At 34.6% G+C, this 24,950-nt stretch overlaps 1 protein-coding gene across 1 annotated transcript in view; it reads right to left on the minus strand.

Moving 5' to 3' along the window:
- LOC111693166 overlaps positions 1-24,950 on the minus strand; it is a 139,470-nt gene that overhangs the window by 58,061 nt on the left and 56,459 nt on the right. Inside the window, exon 2 of the mRNA XM_023457359.1 lies at positions 13,243-13,617. Within this exon, the coding sequence (XP_023313127.1) occupies positions 13,243-13,366 (124 nt within the window). The 5' untranslated portion in view covers positions 13,367-13,617. The remainder of the gene's footprint in view (positions 1-13,242; positions 13,618-24,950) is intronic.

Below are 24,950 nucleotides of genomic sequence, written 5' to 3' on the forward strand. Positions count from 1 at the left end.
AACGTCTTTATGTTGACGCTTTTCCAAATCGACAGATTCCTTCACAACGCATGTTTGGAAGAATTCACCAAAGATTGCGTGATACCGGTTCCTTGAGCAAACAGTGCCATTTATCCGGAAGACCAAGGTCGGTATCCACTCCTAGAGCAGAAGAAGAAATTCTAGCACTGGTAGAGCAGAATCCAGGTACGAGTGTGCGGAGAATATCAGCCGAGGTAGGAATTAGTGGTCCTCTTGTTTGGAGAATCCTTCACGAGCAACTACTTTATCCATACCATGTGCAACGAGTACAGGCCTTAAATCCAATAAATGATCATCAAGCACGTTTGGTTTTTTGCCGCTGATTTCTACGTCATGATGCTGAAGACCCTCATTTTCTTGCAAACATTCTTTTTACTGATGAGGCCGGGTTCACAAGAAATGGAGTGTTTAATTTTCACAATACGCATATTTGGGCCGACGAAAATCCTCATGCTCTAATAGAATCTGGACATCAGGCACGTTTTTCATTAAACATCTGGATGGGTATTCTAGGTGACAGGTTTCTAGGTCCTGTTGTTTTACCAAACCGATTAACAGGCGTTGCTTACCTCAACTTTCTGCAGAACACACTGTATGAATTTTTGGAAGACATTCCTTTGAATCGGAGGCAACAAATGTGGTTGCAGCATGATGGTGCTCCAGCTCATTTTTCTATGGCCGTTAGAGAGCATTTACACCAAACTTTTCCACATAGATGGGTAGGAAGGGCCGGACCTGTTTTATGGCCTCCAAGATCGCCTGATCTGAACCCTCTAGATTTCTTTATTTGGGGATATTTGAAGACATTAGTGTATGGTACTCCTATAAATAGCCTAGAAGAGCTGCTGCTACGGATTTATCAAAAGTGTCAAGAAATCCAAACCAAGGAGGGTGTTTTGGAAAGAGTTCGAATATCGTTGAGACGAAGATGTCGTGCCTGCTTGGAAATGGACGGAGGGCACTTTGAACATCTTCTGTAACTTTGTTTGTTGTTTGTTAAAATCTTCCTTTGTCGGTTTATTCCTAATAAAAGAAAATGTTTGAAAAACGAATAGTGGTCCATATCTCCGCAACCGTTACTTTGCGGACCCATGTTTATTAAGACTTTTCTGCTTATTTTGGTTCATACTATTACCTCCTGAAATATTTTACACTCTTTTTTTAACACCCTGTATAAACAGTAGATAACTATTTAGTGTCCACCGTAATGGTATTTTCTATTATAGAGGCCCGGAGGAAAAATGGTCGTGATCTGAATGACTGACCATGGTATTCTTCATGGAAAAGAGTATAAATGGGCACTTTGCAACCCACGTGCTCTCATTTCTATACCCTTCTGGACATAGATCTGCATCATGAAAGCTTCTAGCTTATAAGCTCTTGAGAATGCAAAGGAAACACAACCAAAGAACCAACCCTCTAGAGGGGTAAAAACGTCGAAAATACATAGGAATACCATGGTCTGGGTCGGTCCCCTACCCAGACCGGGTGTCTTGGCCGGCGGATTTCGATCTACCGAGGCAATCATCACGGACGCAGGCTGGAATTTGGATGGCTGACTTAAGGCAGGCTCGGGGACGTGGCTGTGGCAGCCCACCAGAGACCTGGGTCGCCCAACATTTGCCGCATGCGTGTGGTCCCCGATAAATGGTAATGAGACAGAGCAAAGAAAATCTCTGTAACTCAAGACCATGCTATCATACATAAACTGTACGAGACTTTGGCACCAAGCCACCCGTGTAGTAAATAGGATGGTTTGAAGAAAAGTACTCGAGTAATGAAGGAGGGTGTACAAGGGGCCTAATAAGGCCTAAGTGCCGCGGTGGAAAAACAATTCCACCACCCTCCGCCATACATACATACATACCATGGTCTGGGTATCCACATCCACGACTTTTTTGTGGGGCTGTGTTATCAGTATGTCATGAAGTATAATATTATTGGGATAAGAAAACTACTTGCTGAAATATGTTTCTTTTTACTACTTTTGGGCAAAATGTTTTTCATACTGCAGATAAATAGTAACCATCCTCATAGGTTTAACACTCAATTCTTTATTGTGTACTATTTTTTAATCCTTGAATTTGTACTAATAATTCACGAAGCAACCGAAAATTTGAAATTCTTAGTCTCTCGATTGTCCGCATCGTCCGCTGACACCTCCTTCCCGTACTAGGCCCATATTTCACGGTTTATTGCGCTGTCAGGGGCCGGGAATGCGCGAGAAGAGAGATTGAGCCGTCAAGCGGGTAGCGGTGGTCGGCCCGGTAACGAGGTGCCGAGCGATGGCGGTCGAATCAAAGCGCGACCGATTGGGATGAGGGTCCCGGACCACCCGATGGACACATGACGGGGGATCTCTGGGGATAATGGAGTGGTTCCCGGGCGGGACGCGTTGGGTGAGAGTTTCCGGTCCAGGTAGACGTAGCAATCTGAAAGAGAATAGCAACCGAATAACAGGGGTTTTTGTTACTTTAAGGGTACGATTATGCTGGAGCTACGATAAATGATAATGAGGGCGACGTTAGCGACATGAAGATAATGGAAACGGACATAAGTTTCTGAAGAGTATGGCACGTTACTGTGCAACGTGGCAAGGCTTCAATCGGTGTTTTTGTTTATTACATAGAGTGCAAGTAAATCGGTCAGAGTGAAAGCAAAATGGTTCTAAGTGAATCCATTTAGTGAAATTGTTAAGTACACTTTCAGTCAATATTGGGCATTTTGATAATTTTACTCATTTTTGATAATATTTGAACAAAAACTGATAACTCATAACTCATAAAATTTTAGTTATACTCATACTAATACAGTGAAATTTTCACTCATTCGAGTGTGCACAGAAATTGATATATTACGAAGTGAAATCGAGTGAAAATAAGTCCAATTCCTCTTACAGTGTAAGTTATTTCACTTTTTGCTGTTTTTGATAATATTTGAACAAAGACTGATAACTCATAACTCATAAAATTTTAGTTATACTCATACTAATAGAGTGAAAATTTCACTCAATCGGGTGTGGACAGAAATTGATATATTACAGAGTGAAATTGAGTGAAAATAAGTTCAATTCCTCTTACAGTGTAAGTTATTTCACTTTTTGTCATTTTTGATATTTGAACAAAGACTGATAGGTAACTCATAACTCATAAAATTTTAGTTATACTCATACTAATAGAGTGAAATTTTCACTCAATCGTGTGTGGACAGCAATTGATATATTACGGAGTGAAATCGAGAGAAAATAAGTCCAATTCCTCTTACAGTGTAAGTTATTTCACTTTTTGTCATTTTTGATAATATTTGAACAAAGACTGATAACTCATAACTCATAAAATTTTAGTTATACTCATACTAATAGAGTGAAAATTTTACTCAATCGAGTGTGCACAGAAATTGATATATTACGGAGTGAAATCGAGTGAAAATAAGTCCAATTCCTCTTACAGTGTAAGTTATTTCACTTTTTGTCGTTTTTGATAATATTTGAACAAAGACTGATAACTCATAACTCATAAAATTTTAGTTATACTCATACTAATAGAGTGAAAATTTTACTCAATCGAGTGTGCACAGAAATTGATATATTACGGAGTGAAATCGAGTGAAAATAAGTCCAATTCCTCTTACAGTGTAAGTTATTTCACTTTTTGTCGTTTTTGATAATATTTGAACAAAGACTGATAACTCATAACTCATAAAATTTTAGTTATACTCATACCTTCTAATAGAGTGAAAATTTCACTCAATCGGGTGTGGAAAGAAATTGATATATTACTGAGTGAAATTGAGTGAAAATAAGTTCAATTTCTCTTACAGTGTAAGTTATTTCACTTTTTGTCATTTTAGATAATATTTGAACAAAGATTGATAACTCACAACTCACAAAATTTGAGTTATACTCATACTAATAGAGTGAAAATTTCACTCAATCGAGTGTGGACAGAAATTGATATACTACTGAGTGAAATCGAGTGAAAATAAGTCCAATTCCTCTTACAGTGTAGGGTATTTCAATTTTTGTCTTGGTAACTTCCAGACTATATAAAACCATGAAAAATAATGTGGGTTTGTTTAGTAAGTTGTATTCTGGAAAGATCGATTTTAGAGATATAAGGCCCCAAATTTAAAATTTTTAATATATCTGGAAAGAATTGAGGAATCAGCGTCATATTTTGAGGACTTCTAATACTAATTACGGCTATTAATTGATACTATCATGATGATGGTACTTACATTGAGTACCTGTTTTTATCAGTACCTCAAAGCTAAAATTTTCATAGTTTTTTTTGTGGCTCAAAGATTTCGATTGACTACACCGTAAAAAAATCGGTGTGGGCGAAAGCAAGTACCGAGTGAAATTATGAGTACATTTCTACCCAATCTTGAGCATTTTGATAATTTTACTCACAGTGTAAAAAAATTTCACTCAATTTTACTCAATATTGTATCAATTTCTATCCACACCCGATTAAGTGAAATTTCCACTCTATCAGTATGAGTAACTCGGATTTGAGTGAAACTCACTCATTTCTGATGCAATAGTTTCACTCACTTGTGAGTGACAATTTCACTCAATCGGGTGTGAGTGAAATTTGAGTGAAATTTTTTTCAGTGTATTGATGAAAATCCAATGTTTACTTCTCTTCTGAAACGGTTCATCTGGTTACTCTCGTAGGTGAACGTCGAGAGCATTTCCACGCCGTGATACAACCATTGACCAACGAGCCTGGCCGGCGCATTCCTTAGGCTCTCCCGGTGCGTGCAGAATCCTCGTCGGGCGCGTTCAATTGTCCGGTGCGTAACTGATTCGTTTCCGTCCATTCCCGCGGCATTGATCGGGTCGGCGCAGACTGCCGGGACGTGACCGCGAATGCAAACACTCCATAAAGATAAATCGCCTCCGGACCCGTGCATGCATAAGAGCGCGACAACTACCTTAGTCACAGGCGGCCGTGTATCACCTAAGTTATGGCCCAGCCATTGCGGATAAGAGATGGCCATCTTTGACGGCGCGGGGTCAAAGGGTCCGAGAACGAGGTGCCAAATGGCCTACAGAGCATTCGGAACCCACTGACAAGCCCACCAATTTTGCTAAACTTCGTTCGTTATATGTGTAACAAGTTCTTATTTAAAACACACTGAATAATTGGTTTCACTATTGAGTATTTTGATAATTTTACTCACAATGTAAAAAAAATTCACTCAATTTTACTCAATAATGTATCAATTTCTGTCCACACCCGATTGAGTGAAATTTTCACTCTATCAGTATGAGTAACTCGGATTTGAGTGAAACTCACTCACTTCTGATGCAATAGTTTCACGCACTTGTGAGTGAAAATTTCACTCAATCGGGTGTGAGTGAAATTTGAGTGAAAGACCACCAATTTTGCTAAACTTCATTCGTTATATGTATAACAAATTCTTATTTAAAACACACTGAATAATTGGTTTCAATATTGAGCATTTTGATAATTTTACTCACAATGTAAAAAAATTTCACTCAATTTTACTCAATAATGTATCAATTTCTGTCCACACCCGATTGAGTGAAATTTTCACTCTATCAGTATGAGTAACTCGGATTTGAGTGAAACTCACTCACTTCTGATGCAATAGTTTCACGCACTTGTGAGTGAAAATTTCGCTCAATCGGGTGTGAGTAAAATTTGAGTGAAAGCTCACCAATTTTGCTAAACTTCATTCGTTATATGTGTAACAAATTCTTATTTAAAACACACTGAATAATTGGTTTCATTCATACCAACTGTATGAAAAATGGTTAATTGTAAGTAATCAGCTAATCCATGATCATAATTTTAAGTGTTCTATGAATTTTGATCAAGGAGTAGTAAACTGAACCAAGGTTTATGATCTAACAAAAAGAATCCTAATAAACTAGTCCCAAAAGTTAAAAGATAAAAAATTTATAATTTAAACGATCGTCAGGCATTTTTATTTAAATTTTCTGCAAAAACTACTCAGACACGACAATAATTTGACAACTAACAAATGTCATGTTATTTCAATTGTTTTTGGAGTGTTTCTGGTCATGGCCAATTTGACAGTACGATACGAGAAAAACTGTCAAAAAAAATAGAAAATTGCAAATATCTCTAAAAGTGGTAACGACAACCAATCTCGCTCATCCCAAATTATGGACTTGCGGACTTATGGGGTTACCGACTACTGAAGTCAGTTTGAAATCTCAAAAACTGCTTACTAAGGGAATTTTTTGATGTTAGGGTCAAAACACTAACTGATCAGGGAATTCTGACTTTAGATTTGGATTGAACAGGTCAAAATACTGGTCTGTGTACCAGACCACTTTTTTTGTGGCTCTGTATTATTTGCAGTGTAAAGGTCACCACTAATAACAAGGACACCCGTGCAAAAAATACAGAGGGCAACCGCGACTTAACAAGCAAAAAGACAAAAGAAACATTTCTCATTAAAATATCCCTAATAGATCTACTATTCGTCAAAGTTTGGAAGTGAAACATAGTTGTCAGGCTTTGCAGATAGTTCTATCATTGAATACATCATATACAATTTTAATCAAAACTTACAAGTTACGCCTAGAATTGTATCTATATGGCTTCAACTTCAAAAAAGTTATCTATCGTTTACGGTAATCCTCTTTCACATATTTAGTCCAATTCTATTTGAAACATTTGCATCTTTAACTTTTTCTCGTAAAAATCAATGGTTCAACATACCACTGTATAGAGCGACTGTAGTTCAACATATCCTACTTTTTCTGTTCAGTTGTTTATTCAAACAATCCTAAAATAAAGATTTTCACCTGGTAGTAGTGCATTTAGCATTGCAACGATTTTTTGAATATTTTCAGTGGATGGTGTATTTTGTAGTGATCCAAATCCATAAAAGATTTATCTTAACATTAAATAACTTTTTTGGCCTCTTCTAATTCCAACAATACTAGTTGGTTTTTGTTCAAATTTTATATGCGTGTAGCTATACCATGACAAAATTGCACTGTAATAAAGTTGAAGCATATGTACAGTATCACAAAATTCATATTAATTTTCCAATGGAAATTTAAAAAATTCGCTGAAACAGGTCAATTAGTAAATAGAAAGTGTCGCTTTCTTGCAATATTTTCTATTTTTTTTTTGAGCCATGTTTGACAGACCTATAACATTACCTATATATTTTTTTAATAGCACGCTCTATATTCTGTAGTATAAATAGATAACACTTCTTAACACGAATTCAGCGATATAAGGTTATACCTACTTTTTCTCAAAAAAAAAATGAAAACAATAATTTAGTACGACTTTTTATTTTATTACAGTTGATGTTCAAAGTGGCTTCTATTAATCAATGGACAATCCTCAATTCGATGTTAAAATTCACAGACCAACGACCAAAAACTTTTTACGTATATTTACCTTATTCTTATAGTTTTGAATGTTCTGATTCCAAAAATTACAATAAAAACGCCATATCACCCATCATTCGTTCACATTTTAACATCTTCTATACATAATAGTACAAATTCAGGCAAATTTTAATTCATGTGAGGGTTTTCACCGAGATATAAAAGTTATAGAAAAACGCTATCAAGTACGCTGGAACACCAATATGATGGGAGCTTACTGGTCACCTCACCGAGAGAGTCAGCAAACAGCTCGTAAGAGAAATAGTCACATCAGGGGCTTTAAAGAAAAGAGGGAAAGAAAATATAAACCAATGTAGAATCCAGTATTAAGAATATAAAATGTACTTCTATGTTCAAATAAAGTTTTGTGCGCACGTTACTTTTCATTTTTATTGCATATTTAGAATACTTTGTCTTATCTGACTAGATTGAATTGTGACTAAACTGAAGGTGATACAAATTAACAGAGTTCAAATTCGGACTTACCACCCCAAAAACTAGAAAAATCAGCTATAAAGATTTAAAAAGCTTTTTTGAAATGTTTTTATGCAGGCCTATGTTATATTTTGACTAACATTTGGTCTTATGTTTCGAACATCTTCAATGATACGATTTTTCAATCCTTCGAAAGTGTGTGGTCTGTTCACATACACATTGCTTTCTAGATAACCCCACAAAAAATTCTAGTGGAGTTAAGTCAGGGGAGCGTGGTGGCCATTCAAGCGGCCCTCTTCTGCATATCCATCGATTTGGGACAACTTCATTAAGGTAATTTCATAAATCGAGACGAAAATGTGGAGGGGCACCACCTTGTTGGAACCAGACATCACCAGCAGACATATCTTGCTCATTAGGGTTAGAAAAAATTTATTCCAGGGCTGGAATCAACTGAAAACGCAAACAATCCAAATAAATGTCGCCTTAGACCAGGCGGTATCTGTTTTGGTTTGGGTGAATCGTATATCCACGGAGATTTTTGACTTTTTGGCTTTCAAATATCACTAGAAATGAAAATTTTTCTATGCGCATAAAAAAAACGTGGGCTTAACTTTTGGCGGCACAATATATTAAAAAAATTCGAAAAATGTCATATTTTTCTTCCTATTTAATTATGTATCTTTTCAAGAGTTGATTTTAGGCGAAAATGGAAAAGGAAACAAATGTTTGTAATTAAATTTTTTACAATGACTAGTTACAAATCGAATGAATCATTATTATTATGGTAAAAATCGAAAAAATCGCAAAAATGTGGTTAAAAGCAATACTTTTTAGGGAATTTTTTTGGGGCATTTAAATTGGGTATAGAACCTTTATACTTGGCTCAAGAAAACCTCATGTTATGTCGAAACATCACACCAAATTTCATCAAAATCGGTTCGATAGATTTTGCATAATAATTTTGCAATCCAGATTAAAAAAAAAATTGCAAATTTTCAAAATAAACCAAGGCCCTTAGATACCTAAAAATTTATTCACATATAGAAGGGCTCTCAAGTTTTCAAACATTTTTTGAAAAATTCGAATCCGTCAATTAGGACGGCTCTGGCGCTTGTTTAAACATTGGTCGATTTTCTGTACTTATAAACAATTCCACGATCATCGGATTTATCGCCCCTTGATTTCTTTTTGTGGGGATACCTAAAAAGTAAAATCTATAAAACACAGCCAGCGTCGCTGGAAGATTTGCGTCAAAGAATCGTCGACGAATGCCGTCGAATCACTCCGGAAATGCTTCGGAATGTGCGCGAACATTTCGAACAAAATCTTTATTCTTGTATGGAAGCGGGCGGTCATCAGTTTGAACATTTAATCAACTATGTTGTAAGTAAGCAACTAAACATAATTTAAATTTTAAAATGTAAAAGTATTGGGCGGAACTATAAAATTTAAAGTCTATTGTAAAGAGAATTGTAAGAGCTTTCAAAAAAAAGAAATATTACTCAACCCCCAATGCCATTTAAATATTTTGGGGTGATGCTTACCCTTGCTTGGGGATGAAAGTGGCGGAGTCAAAAATACCAGCAAAGAATGTCCCCCTTTAATCTAAAATCGACGGGTCTGAGCGTTTTTCTACAATCTTGACGCAGTTCCTGAAAATGGCTCTGTTTCGTTTTCATTTGTCCACCCTGTATATATAAATAACAGGCAACCTTTCTTGAATCCAAGTTCACGAAAAAAATTTATAAAAAAAGTTGCCTCAATTCTCTAAGTAATGCGAATAAGAATGAAATCCTTAGTACATATTTGTTCGGTATGCAAAACTGTGATGATTTTTCAGATTTGCCTTGTACTATATCATACGCATTGTCATATTAATGACATTATGTTAGCGAAGCATAAAATACCATATTATCTAATGAAATTTTTAAGATTTTGAATTTGGGATAAGTTGCTAGGAGACTTGAATGAGGATCTACAACAGTAAACTTTCATTTCTGTTAATATAATAAATTTGAATTATTGTGTTTTCTAAACTTCTGCATTAAATGTTAAATTACAGTTAAAAAAATAGACCTAAAAGTCTATTCGAGTGGATAACTGTTAATTTAAAGCTCTTTATAAATACGACAAAATATCTAAAAAGAGGGAAACGTTACTTGCCTCAAAAATACCCAAAATAAAAGAAGACAGCTAAAGCAAAAAACCCCTACCTTGATTTAATTATACGAAAGTTTTATTCGTCTTTTTAGCAATTGTGACTCGTAAATTTAATTGCGTTTTTTTACGAAAGCGACACTCGATTCTTTCCCTTTTTTACGGAATAAATTGAAGCATTTACAAGGCTAGTTATCCCTCCATGGAGCCATGTAAACACAAAAGTTGTCTTTATTAATTCCGGGAACCTCTTAAGGAATCTAAAAATTACACGCTTTTTCTTAATCCTTATTAACTTTTTGTCTGATATATTTTCATGGCAATTTGTGTATCGGTTCCGTCTAACGATCAAGCAATGTAAATTTAATAATCGCCGCGATTCTTCTCCCGTTAAAGCGTGACGTAGCGTAGATGTGTAAAATAAGCGATCCTCTGCCTTTCAAAGCTTAAATGATTAATGCCATCCACTTAATTGCTGCATGAAGATTAATAGGTGCAGGTAGGGGAAACTTACGCACGTACTCTGTAAAAAAATGGGTGTGAGTGACAGCAATAAAGCTTCGTGAGTTAAATTATTGAATACTTTTTCACTCAATATTGGGAATTTTGATCATTTTACTCATTTGTGATTAAATTTAAACTAAAACTGAGTACTTTCACTCAAATAAAAGTACTCCTTTAATAAATTCTTCATGTAAACTCGTATTGTATATTGTCGTATGTATATTAATTTCGAGTAATTTGAACGGCGTCGTGAAGATGGCACCACTTACATATTGCTTCTGTAATCTCAACCAAGTTGATAGGGGCCCGCTAGATGCTATAGAAAAGCGTGATCGCCAGGAGAACAGGCCTTAGCCGGCGGCGGCGGCGGGTCTCAGCTGGCGGGTCTCAAACAGAACAGGAGAAGGCCCCGCGATTAAAACATATCCGTGTGTGGTATCGTTTTCATGGTAATTCGACCCCAGGAATCAATTGGGGAGACTGGCAGTTGAATCCGACCAACCGTTTCGAAGATAAGTCTGCCGTAGCCTAGTGGGAAGGCGAAATCAAGAAAAACCAAAACTGGCAAACCTTTTGGATCCCAAGAGACCGTCCAGACCATGTTTTATCGCTCTATCGGATTTTGCCCGGATCTCTTGGCGAGTCCGGTCGAAATATTTACCAAGTTGTGACTATTATTCCTGTGTGAAGTCTAACTCTCTGGGCATACCGTGTCTTTACTGTAGCCGCCCAAGTAGTGATGTTTCTGCACTATAAACAGAAACTGACGCCCGAGGTAACCGCCGCTCAGGTGTCATAGTGACGGACTAACGAAATAAACAAATTATTCGTCACAATAATTTACAAGTGATTTATTTTTGCACTCAATATTTAGTTATTAAAAACTAAGCCTGAATAAATAATGTATCAATAATAGTTAAATTTAAATCATATTAGAGAAAAAGTCAACTCTTAATTGGTTTTATATACTCAGAATAGAGTCAAAAGTCGCTCAATTGATAGTTAGCAGTAACTCGGATTTGAGTAAAACTCACTCATTTCTGATGCAATAGTTTCACTCAATTGTACTTCATACTAATAGAGTGAAAATTTCACTCAATCGGGTGTGAACAGAAATTGGTACATTATTGAGTAAAATTGAGTGAAAATTAAGTGATTTTTTTTACAGTGTACGTAAGTTTACCTTATCATATATAAATTTACTTTTTTTATACAAAATTTCTTTTTTAAAGTACATTAATCCCTTCCAAAAATACAGGGTCTAACAAAAATGGTGGCAAATTTCTTAGAAGGTAATTAGACAAAATAAAAACATTACTTTCCACAAAATATGTATCAGCACCAGCAACTTATGTTACCTACATTGTAGAGAAGTAAAACTATTTTCTGAAAGAAATGGATAAGTAGTTTTTCAAACTCTTCAAGTATCATAGAAATTGGTATTTACCACCTAAAGAAATGCGCTATGAATGTTTAAAAAATTTAGTCGTTTTAATAAAAATAGGTAAATGTCTGAAAATGAGAAACAAAGAATATAAATTCGATTTGCAAGTGTGCTGTCCCTTTCAAATACTCTTACCAATCCTCGTTAGGGAGAAATAACACCATACGCTTAAATAGGAAATACCTATAAGACGCACAAAATGAGATTCATTTTAGGGCTAAAATACTCTAGTCGAATTAGATCATAAAACCTGAAAACTTATTAAGAAAAATTATTAGTAGGCATTTTATTGCACTTTATAACGGGGGAGGGTATGTAGAATGATAATATCAAAAAAGTAACTCGAAAGAAATGACGCAAGTCCGCGTACGCGCGTGAACGCCGCCCTCGTCGCGCGCGAAATTTTTGAACAGAATATTTGAAACGTTCAAGTAAAAAATCTCGACGAGAGCGACGTTCAGGCGTATGCGCGGGCCCAGCGCTCCTTCTCCCGCGTTTAGACCGTTCATTAACGCTAACTTTTACTGCTGCTAGTGCGTTTATTAAATGAACTATCAATGTAAAATTTTCTGAAAATAAAAGTTTAACCCTTTCTTTAATTGTCTCTAAAGTCCCGTATCGATACGACCAATTACAATTAAAGTTATAAAAATGAGCTATCTTGGGATCAAAGAGGTCTAGGTGATTTCTCTTTTCATAAAAGTTACTGTAAAAATAAGCTCCATTTTTTACGAGGAAGTCAGATGTCGCCTATGGAATGAGACCAAAAACCTACGAAAACCAGGTTCGGGCAAATATATTGAATAGAAAAATGTAGTTTCAATATAAATAGTATAGAAGATGTAGTATAGAAAAAGTAATAATTTATTTTGTACCTTCTCAACTACATCTATACAACTAGTATAAATAGGACTCCAAATGATTGAACAGTATTCAAGTTGCGAACTAACGTAAGATATCCTCATTATTCACCCTATTTTTGAAATGTTTTAAAAAAAAAATCAAAAAATACATTGTAGTAAAAAGGTTGTATATCTACCACTGACATCACCTAAATTCATAGGTCCAATTACGTGCCTGGCCTGCCTACCAAATTGTCTTTTCTGTATATTAAGGACGGTAAATTTTATCTTGTACCAGGGTGCCAACTACCCCCAGGCATGGCCCTGAACATTCCTTAAATATACTCCCACGTACTCATCGTGAAAGAAAGTTAACGAAATTAAGTTATATACCTTTCTCGGCTCGTAAAAATTCCTATGGCACTTACCTCGAGGACCGCCACCAGATAAGCATCGTTCAGCATCCCTTAGCCGACTATTTTCACCCCCGCTGGCCCATAAATCGCCCCCGATACACGATTGTTTAACAACATTCCCTGTCGGACCTCCCATCGCACTCTAGGTTGCAGTTACACCAGGTGATTCAGCAAAGTGGTAAATCATCGTCCGTTTCGAATCTGTATTACGATCTTTCGGCAAATATTTACTCAAAGGCGATTGTTGGGGCTTGCTTTCTTTTCAAGAGGGATTAGGCCCGCTTGTGACAAGAAGATTTATGTGTGGGGACTTGTTGTGAGCAGCGAGGTGCTGGGGGCGGTGCCAAGGGGTGACCGTAGACTCCTCCTTAAGGGTTAGTTAAGTACCTGAAAATATGAGGGTGTTTCAATTGAGATATGGATTATTGTCAGTTGAATAAGTCGGGTGCCTTAACTCAAACAAGCAAACAAAATTAAGGCTATTATTTATTCCTTTTAAAAAGTACAAAAACTTTGTTATTAAGTCACCTTGCCTTTAAAAAAGGGTTATTTCTAGGTCTAATGAAATAAAAAAGTAAATAAAGTAAAGTAGGTAAAGTAGGCAAAGGAGGTAAAGTCAGTAAAGTAGGTAAAGTAGGAAAGTAGGTAAAGTAGGAAAGTAGGTAAAGTCAGGAAAGTAGGTAAAGTAGGAAAGTAGGTAAAGTAAGTAAAGTAAAGTAAGGAAAGTAAGGACAGTAAGTAAAGTAAGGAAAGTAAGTAAAAGTTAATCGCCCATTTTTATAAACTGATGTATCTTGAAGAAGCCTTAAGTACCATACATATCTGTGTGTAATTGCTGCATTGAATATTTGAATGAGAAAACAAAAAACATGGAATTCGAAGGATTTGTGTATTAAGACGAATTTTTTATATATTTGTTGCATAGTATAACAATTGATATCCTGTTATAAATACCGGTGTTGTTAAAGAACAGTTTTCTATCACTCTGTACCACTCGCAATTCGAAAAGCGCCGGGCATGAAATTAAGTTATTCGATGCCAGAAAAATGCGAGTTTTAAAACGTTGAAAAAGTTGAAATGATTGTCCCCAACGACACAAGAATCGCCGAACTGCACGCTGTTCCTTTTTATGTCGGTTAAAAAAGTCGAGAATTCCCATCGAATTGCGGTTTCATTATTCGCCAGAATAGATTCGGTAAAGGAGGTCGGTAAATCCAATGTTTACACTAGCTATTTCCATGCAAAAAAAGCTAAGTGAAACAATGAATAATTTGCAAAAGTAAGAAATCTAATTTGCGGATGTTATAGACTTTAATTTGTCGCCTTTTTTGTTTTTATTAAGATAAATTAGGTCTTAAATCGGTTGTACCATAAGAAACGACATAGTGCTAATAAACTGTACCAAGCGTATTCGCGCATTTTTTGCTTCGAAACTGATCCGTTTTATATTTTATTCTACCAAGTGTAACAGTCGGATATATTATGGTAAGTTGTAACTTTTTATATTCTCATTTGGAGAGATGATAAAATTTGTTAAAGCAGACTTTCTTCTTTAGGTAATTATTTACAAATATAAAGGGTGTCCCAAAATTCACGTAAGCAGTAATTTTGATAGAAAACACAGGATTTTTATTAAAAATTGCAATTTTTTTATTGATTCATAAAGTATACAGTATAGGGTTATGTCAAGAAGAGCATATCGGGTAAATTAGATACATACACATACGCATCATTTTGGCGTAATTTTCCATTACCGTTGAGTATAAATGCGTCTGATTTTCGTTGATACGGCGTCCAATTAATTTCCTTTCCAACGGTGTTACATCGCATCATCTGGGCCCCAATTCTATCAGCAAAACGGGAAATTACACGACCAGGAAATGATTCGTGCAGTGATTGTATTGTTTCTCGGGCTGTATGGTATGTGGCACCGTCTTGTTGAAACCAAATGTCGTCTACATCCATATCTTGCAATTTAGACTGGATTATCATGTCGCAATAGCGAGCACCATTAGCTGTTGTTGCCTAATCAGCAGCATTTTCGAAGAAGAATGGTTCAATGGTGCCTCCAGACCAAAATCCGCTCCAAACAGTGACCCTCGTGGATTTTCTGAACCCTAGATGTGAAAAGACATTTATTAGGAACATAAATATTTAATGTAACTTAGCGATTAAATATTCATCAACAACTTGTTAAACAATGTAACCATTCAAAGAAATATTTTGTACCTATTTTTTTTTGTTCTCTCATCATTTTTGATAAAAACGAAAACCTAAATAACGACAATAGGGGAAATTTTTGTTTTTACATCGTTTTAAGTGTTTATCTTTATCAAAGATGATCTTTTCCATAGCGTCACAAGCAGTATTCGTATGAACTGAAACGACAAATCATAGTCAAATTAGTCACTGTTTTCATTTAATTGAAATGTCATCTTGAGAATAGACCTTTTTAGTAGTGACGTCACATATGCTAAATAATAGGCAATAATAGTGCCCATTGTTATGAAGAATTTTCCAATATTTTTACTAGATCGATTTTCGACCTTATGTAATTTAGACATAAGTGCCAAAAAAATGTCTTGTTTGTCATGACCCTAAATATCGCGAAATTCTGACAATATTAGAAATATTTAAGAAGTTTCAACCCCCATGTGACAAACTAAAAGAATTATAGAATTTATATATTTAAAATAGAACAATATTGACTTTTATAGTAATTAATAAATTAAAATTATATCAATGTTACTGAGCATGCGCATGAAAGAAAATTTCATGTAAGCGAAGTAGCTTCGCAACAGGAGACATTCAAGAAAAGTTTGGTACTAGTTAAGAGTACGTCTATAATAAACCACTTGAAGAAAAAAAACACTCGATAAACACACTGACACAGCACAACACCAAGAAAAACAATAAAAATACTTAGTAGAACTAGAAAATGCCAAGATTAAACAAAAGAAGAGAAAATACACTAATAATAACAGCGATGAATTTGATTACTGGTTGCCTATATCATTACAATTAGTGAGGTAAATAAACGAAAATTATAAGAATTTCTATACAGGGTGGTCCCGAGGTAATGGGCCAAAATTCATAGGTAGATTCCCCAAGTAAATATATTGCGATTTAGCTGAACTTACCTTAGTCCAAAAGTTGATAGTTAAAGAGATACGGGGTGTTAAATGTAAAATATTATTTCAGTTTTTTTTAATTTATTCCTTAACAAATGCAAATATCCTCACAAAATGTTGAGGATTGGAATTAGTCGAGTAGAGGAATTGAAATCTGTTCACATTTTGGTTAAAGGGCGATAGATGCAGTAGATTGAATGTGTTAAAAGCGACATAACTTTTTTGTACTTTAATGTATCTCATCTTTGATAACAAATTCTTATTTTTCAACTTTTTTACACAAAAAAGGTAACTTTATTAAAGTTGCTATCTCGCACCATTTTCGAGATATTTGGCTTTGAAACTTCCAATGCTGTTGCATTAAATTACAATTAAGTACCTACAGGTATTATTAATTTAGCGGTAAAGTTTCTTAAGTAGAATTTGGACGAAAATCAAATAATTGACGTCCTCCACTTATCTTATTGCTGTTATTTGTATACTAATTTTTATTAAATATTATTCGTATCTAATTAAAATTACATCTTAGCTTACAAATTAAATTTTATACTGGTATACATAAATGTGAGATAGAATGCTGAGGTTTTCGTTTTTGGAGTTACATGAAATCAGTTGTTTATGGAGAAACTATAAACACTTGAGAAGAACTTTAGTAGCAGGTTTTAAATGCTGCAAAGTCATTTCGCATTAAGGATTTATACTTTAAAATAAGACAATCTTTTAATAAACATGTTGCTAAATGTACTGAAATTAGAGGTGGACATTTTGAACAATTATTGTCAAAAGGGCATATTTTTTACTAATGTTTACTATTTTACTATTCATTACAATTTTTAATTCTAAATAAACCCTTGTTTTTGACATTTCTAAATTATTTTAATTATTTCAACTATTAGCACTGGAAGTTTCAAAGCCAAATATCTCAGAAACGGTGCGGGATAGCTACTTTCATAAAGTCTACCTTTTTTGGGTAAAAAAGTTGGAAAATAAGAATTTGATACCAAAGATGAGATACCCTAAAGTACAAAAAAGTTATGTCGTTTCCAACACCTTCAATCTACGGCAACTGGCGCCCTCTATGAACTATAACCAAAATGTGAACAAATTTCAATTCTTCTATCCAAAGAACCCCAAACCTCAAAATTTTGTGTAGATATTTGCATTTATTAAGTAATAAATGGAAATAAACTAAAATAATATTTTATATTTAACACTCTGTATCTCTTTAACTATCAACTTTTGGACTAAGGTAAGTTCAGCTAAATGCAATATTTTAGCTTCGGGAATCTACCCATGAATTTTGGCCCATTACCTCAGGACCAACCTGTAAAGTATACCAAAAAATCGATGTTTCAACGCTCAGAAAATATAAACAACATTTAGTACGGAGACGCGATCAAATTTAATCTAAGTGTCAGCTCTCTTTTGTTTTAACTGCGGTAGTCAAACTACAGTCTAAAACTAGTACTCAACAAACGACCACCATTTTTCTTCACTCTAATACAAATAAGGTATTGGAACAATTGCCTGTGGTTGATTGAGACTATGTAGACATTTATACCATCATTGTCCCTCTTTTTTGCGCGTTTAACAAATGAATTCACGTCCACAACGACTGTCATTGATATTAGCACACACTCGTGACGTAATGGCAATCTTAAAACGGTTAAAACTATTTTCGAAAATTTATTATTAATTGCTGTTTAGCGGGTATTTATCGTATAATTCAATGCTAGTTCAGACAAGTAGTCCCTAGTTGATTTGAACCAAAAATAATTCAATACTGATTTGCACAGACATTTCGAGACTTGTCTTTAAGGTAACAGAGGTAACTTCCTGTAGTATTTATCTATTTTTTCCATTATAAAGGATGGGCGGGGAACTGAATAAGTCGGAACAAAATGCTGACAAAGGCCCAAAGGGCCAACACATTAGCACAGACGCCCTGAAAGGAATTTCTCCGTCAGTTAACTGTGGCGTTCGATAACAATTATAAACAGCTTTCTCGCAGAGTCCGATAAATGTCTCTCTTTTGTGCCGGGGATCGCGGTGGCGTCTTTTTCAACTGCCAGCCCATCGGGAGGTGAAATATTTACTAGTTTCTTTTGTTGGCGAAATGTAAGGCATTTCCTGACATCTCAATTCACGACCGGCTATTCATTGAGCGGGTGATGGTAGGACGGCGCTTTTCTCATTCATAGAGGACCCACCGCGCTCTCTAGGCCTCGCTTTGGCCTCCTGCGCGCCAGGTAGCCACAGCGGCGCACGTTAAATAGGGTGGTTATTAACAATAAAATATTTCCGAGTTATGCAGCGAGTAAGTGTAGATAGTTTGATGTGAGATAGAAGACATCGAGCTGATTCTAGAACGCACACATATGTACCCTCTGGAGTCGTTTGTTATTATTATTCATTTTCAAATTTTTGCCATTTTTTTGCCCTCAGTTTCATTAAACTTGAATGAGATTATTTATTTTCGTCAAGATAAAAAAAAGCGCCCTGTATAGAAATATATCAAACACAAAATAATAATAATAATTCCAAAACTACAGAGTTAATTAACAAACAATATGCTTTTTCGGGCACAATGAATAATATTTGCTTTATTTTAAACAAATAATGTTTACTTAAGTTACATTTTTAATAACAAAACAGGTATAAGGACTACTAACAGAACTTTCAAACAAATGGTAGCAAAAATACAGTGTACGAGTGTACATACGAGTGTACGAGTGTAAATACAGTGTAACAGTGTACAACTACCTTATTTTTCACAACGATAACGTAGGGTTCTACCACGTTAAAAAATGTCAATCCACCATGTCTTTTAATACCAAGGACGGCAATTTTTGAATCTGCTAATAGTGCTGCCAAAATTCTTCAAAAGGTATGGTATTCTGCTATTTGAGAAAGTGCTATTTCTGACAGGCTGATTTGCAAAATTTCCAAAATCACTACACTTGCTGGTTCCAGACTAATATATTTTTTATAACTAGTACCAAATTAACAAGAAATTCTTCCTGTACAGTAATTGTAAGGACAGTTCTAAATCATTTTATTATCCCGTATTTTAATTACTATCATTACATTATTATAACATCAACAAGGAAATTAGACAGACGAACAAGAAAAGACACCAATACTAAGTATGAGATGAAGGAAATAATGACAGGACTTATTGAGGAATTTGTCTGCAATGATGGAATGAGGGGAAGCTCGTCGCAAGACAATCGCATTTTGGTGGACGGTGTGATACAAAGAGATCATCACCGACCAATGTAAATGGGATGTCAAACATACTCCTATGCGGAGAAGGTATCCACAAGGATAAATATAAAGGAAGTTTGCAAGGTAAAGTAGTTCTAAGAATATACCCACGAATAGAAAAAGAAAATTGGGACATCGGAATTTACAAACAAGTTGTTGTAGTACAGGGACCATTGGCAAAACTATTGTTCTTAATCCTAAAAATCGTCGATGAAGAAAAATACAAAGAATTTAATTAAGAAGAAGGAAGACATGATCTGACATATTGTCATAAACAAAACACTATCTCAAAATACTGCAATTTGTGCAAAAAGGGGAAATGGATCTCCAGACCAGAAATCACGAACATGATGTCTGACTGAAGAAACCAAGTTACAACTAAAATCCAGAAGAATAAATTACTTCATTTACACATTTATTTACTATTAATTTTGCTTGAAAATGATTTTTTAAATCTTTTTTTAAATTTTTAAATTTTAACTTTATCGCACAAATGGCGCAAAATTCAAATCTTGCATGAATTTTGGGACACCCGATATAACAGATATCTTTCCCAAAAATTTAAAGTTTTGTAGTTTTATTAAGTTGATAATATTTTAATGTGGCTAGGTTTCCATAAACAAAGATCTCATTATTTAGACCATGAAAAATCTTCTTGGGCCTTGATTTGAAAAACGAAAATGTACTGCCCGAATCCAAAATACTGTTCTTTGTTTCCCACATTACGACACTAATATCGCTCGAATCATTAAAAAATATATATCAAGGGTATTCTGTTTCTTATCAGTTCACTGTAAAAAAAATCAGCGTGAGTGAAAGCAATAAAGGTTCACTCCGATCCATTGAGTGAAGTTATTGAGTACATTTTCACTCAATATTGATCATTTTACTCATTTGTGATTATTTAAACTAAAGCTGAGTACTTTCATTCAAATGTAGGTACTCCTTAAATAAAGTCTTCACGTAAACTCGTATTTGGTGCACTTGTACATAAATCAGAATAAATCTCTCTCTTTAAACTCACTCATTACTGAGTGAGTTTAAATGTATATTAATTTCGAGTAATTTGAATGTCCCCGTGAAGATGGCACCAGTTACATATTGCTTCTGTAATCTAGACCACAGTTGATACGAACCCGTTAGATACCCCAAAAAAGCGTGATCGCCAGGAGAACAGGCCTTAACCGAAGGCGGCGGGTCTCAGCTAGGACAGGAGAAGGCCCCGGGAAGTGAATTAATTTCAACACTGTATAGCCTAATTAATCATTTATGAGTGATTTATTTTTGCACTCAATATTTAGTTAATTAAAAACCGAGTCTGAGTAAAAAATTACTCAATAATAGTTCAATTTAAATCATATTAGAGAAAAAGTCTACTCTAAATTGATTTTATACACTCAGAATAGAGTAAAAAATCACTCAAGTGATAGTAAGTCACTCGGATTTGAGTAAAACTCACTCATTTCTGATGCAATGGTTTCATTCAGTTGCAGTCGTTATTGTTAATACAAATTCAAAATCGAGATCAAGTAAGTACGTATACTATGGGACTGTAAAACAAAAAAAAATAAATAATATTGTTATAATAAAATTTGGAATTTAAATCTTAGAAATAGATCTCTTAACTCATACGGTGGACTTGCTTTCCATTATAATTAATTGAAGTTATTGATGGGAACAATAAACCAAACATAGACAACTAGATACGTACTTCCAATCAGATATCGACTTGACGTAATGCACAAAAATATAGATGAGCAACTTACCACCTGCAAGTCGTTCCATCTCGTGCCTTTTAAATTTGGGTGATCACGCTAGGTCAATGTTACAATCAGGATGTATCAGCTTGTTAAATTTTAGTCAATTCATCATTTAAGATGTATTTTATCAGATTAAGAAATAGCTCCACCCCAGTATGATATTGCTTTTGTCTCTTTCTGAATGAAACGTTTCTATATTTCCAAATCTCTCCAGTTTTACTTGCTATGATTTCTGGGCTTCCATAAATTTAATGTATTACAAAATATACAGGAAGTTTGGTTTCACTGTTCCATCGTAACTAGTTTTAATTAATTAGTACTTATTTAAAAGTATCTCAAGACTTTTCTTTCTTTTTTCCTTCTTTCCACTGCATTATTACGTGCCTGTGCAATACTGCGTCTGGGTTTCTGCGGGAATAGCCACGGACATACCGTCTTCACTCGATGCCGCGACTCTAAATCAAATAAGGTATGGCCTACCATTATTCCCTTTCAGATAAACCCAAACAAAAGACTGTTGTGGGTGAGATCGACATTGGCCGGATTTCGGAATGCTGGTAAACTGGTTCTTCCTATAAGAAATGCATCTGATTGTTCATATTATGGAAATAAACGGCATAGAATTTAGGAATACATTTGTTGGATCCGATGTGAAAGAATGTTGTTAAGGCCGTTTTGCCCGCTTTGTATACGTACATAAAAATAACTTTAAGTGAACAGCAGCGGCAAGTGAGACTACGTCTCAAGACGCTTTTTTCACCAGCACGTGCTACATTCAATTTCGATAAAAGAAGAAAACTGCCACGGCTCGAACAATCGGAAATAGGGATCAAGAATGTGTCTCAAATATAACTGATTTTATTTTTAGCTCAACCTTAACAGGATAAACAAATGCGTTGGAGTGGTGATGTACAGTAACCATAGAAATATTTGTTTTTACGCTGAGTGATTTTATAGTATGTATTTAGATGATTCGTATAGGTGATTCATTGAACGTATACATGCATTATTTCGGCACATACCGTACCCGGAGATATTTCGCCGTCAGCTCCGGTTGAAACAGTTTCTTCTGGTAAAACCCATTTATTTTAATTTCGTGTGAGTTCGTTCAATTAACCGCCGTGCTACGCTGACTGTACTTCCTGATTGCTATTTCATAATGAAAGCGAGCGTCAGAATTTGCGTACATACAGGGCGATTCTCATAAAACACTCCCACCCCACATTTTCCTCGACTTCCGTTAAACTGTACACTTTCGAAACCTTAGATTCCTATGATGTACAGGGTGATTCACTATATTTTGACCCCCCCCCCCAAATAAACTTTTTTGTTTTAAGACATAAAAAATTGTAAAATACAAAAATTGCAAGTTTTTGAAATTGATAGTAGAAAAACTACATATTGAAATATAATTTCAATGTATGTGTGTGTGTTGATTTTCATTTTTATTTTTAATTAAGCTGTAAATTGTTCCATACAAACCTCTACGATATTTTATGTCTTACCTTGTATTTTCTTATCCCTGGTCAGCTGTTAGTAGACACTTGTTACATATTAGACAATATCAGAAAACCTTAGGAGTCGGTTCTATATTTACACGCAAACTAGTATAATGCAACACACTTTGGAATGATTAGAGAGTTTGAAATTCAATAAAGTGTTTATTCCAAAATTTGTTATATGACTTTATACTTGAAAACTTTATAAACTCAAATGAGGAAAACCTTTTTATACGTAATATGTTTTCCACAACAAAAAATATATTAATATCAAAATTTAAGGAATAATTATTAAAAAATTAACTATTAACTAACTTTATTTGATCTATGTAATACTGAGTGCGTCTCCTTATATTATTTCTTGCCTATCAGACAGGGGCATCTCTTATATCTACACAGGAACGAAAATGGGTTGTTCATTTGACAGATTTTGTCAGAGCTCGTGAAAATAGTGAAATATTTAAGTTACAAGTGATTGGATTATGCTTATTTCTGTACAGGTAAGTCCTGTGGTTTGTTATTTATACTTTGCAATGATTTGATGCGAGAGAAAGCATGATTTACTGGTGACAGCTAGCAATATTATAGTGCGCTGTATTTTAGGTACCTGGTACGTTGTAAAATTTGAAGTTTTCTTTGCTGGAAACTACATAGAGGCCTTGCAGACTATTTATGGGGCCAATGGAAACTGCTTTGGAACTGCTTTATACTGCTGGTAGCAGAAAATTTTCATGGGATGACAAAATAACTTTCTCTGGACTCTGGCAAACTGTGGATTTAATTGGTGAGTATTTAATTTTCTTTCTTGGGCTGTTTTTTCTTGCCTTATTATTAGGGAGCTGCCTCTCCACGCTGTACATCTTGCAAAACCCAAGCCATAACCAATCAATAATTTTTTTGTTTTTCTCATCCTTCCTGGATATTCTGTCCCCAGCTTTGCTTAAGGTCCATACACAAAATTTTTCCAGTCTTTGGATGTCCTTTTCAATCACTTTTTCACAACACTACTTATAACTAACACATTTTTAACAATTGTCCTTTTATTTTTATAGACAATTCTATAAATTAGTTAATAAAATATTCTTTATTTTATGTTTCTTAGGTCATCTCCGAGTATTCTTACAAAGCCACCATTAGCTTTGACGTTTGTGAAATTTATTATAAAATTTGACATTTGATGAAAATTTTCATGTTATGGTTTATGTTGGATTGAGATATCTTCTTTAAGTTTACTCGTCTTCCAACGATATGTATACCATATTAATCTATAGACTTTTAAACTTTCATTCGATATAAGTCACTGTAGGTTTAGATTCGTTTTTCTCTATGTACTGAGTACTAACAAATGTCTACGTCATGCATTTTATGAAAACTTATTCTGTACTTGTGAATAAAATTTAAAGATTATTATTTTTATACTATGTAATATCACTGATCATTACTAGGTTTATATCTTGAATGTCCATATTAACAATTTTATACAAATTTGGTGTTGCTATAATAATACTTAAAATTTTTATACGACAAAGTTCGGTCAGACAATATTTTCATATGATTTTCTACATGAACATTTCAAATTCGTTACAATATTTTGACATACGGACATTGATATAGTCCAAAATGCGTATAGGTATTTTAACTAAATCTCACTAATTAGGCCGTGAGAGACCTAATTACTCATGAACAATGTTATATAGTAGGCCGCGACAATGACAGGTAATGTCAAGACAACATTGTTATTGTTTGACAGTTTGTATTATTATTTAATTAAAATGGATTACACAGAAGTAGAAAATTGAAATACTATAGGAATTAAAATACTTATATGTAGTAAGTTATTCTCCATACTCTATTTTAATTCCTAATAATACCTGTATTTCAATTTTCCACTTCTGTGTAATCAACGTGGCACCCTCTAATAATTTAGAGCAAATTCGAGACTAGATTTCAATTTCTGAATCTCTTATCCCCTTACGAAGTTTTTTTATGTATTCACTACAATAATTAATAATGAAGTTATTGAAGAAAAGCTAAAACAAATTGTAATCCAACGCACTGTATCT

This window comes from Anoplophora glabripennis, unplaced genomic scaffold, assembly GCF_000390285.2.
Source record: "Anoplophora glabripennis isolate ALB-LARVAE unplaced genomic scaffold, Agla_2.0 scaffold64, whole genome shotgun sequence".
NCBI classification, from domain to species: Eukaryota; Metazoa; Arthropoda; class Insecta; order Coleoptera; family Cerambycidae; genus Anoplophora; species Anoplophora glabripennis.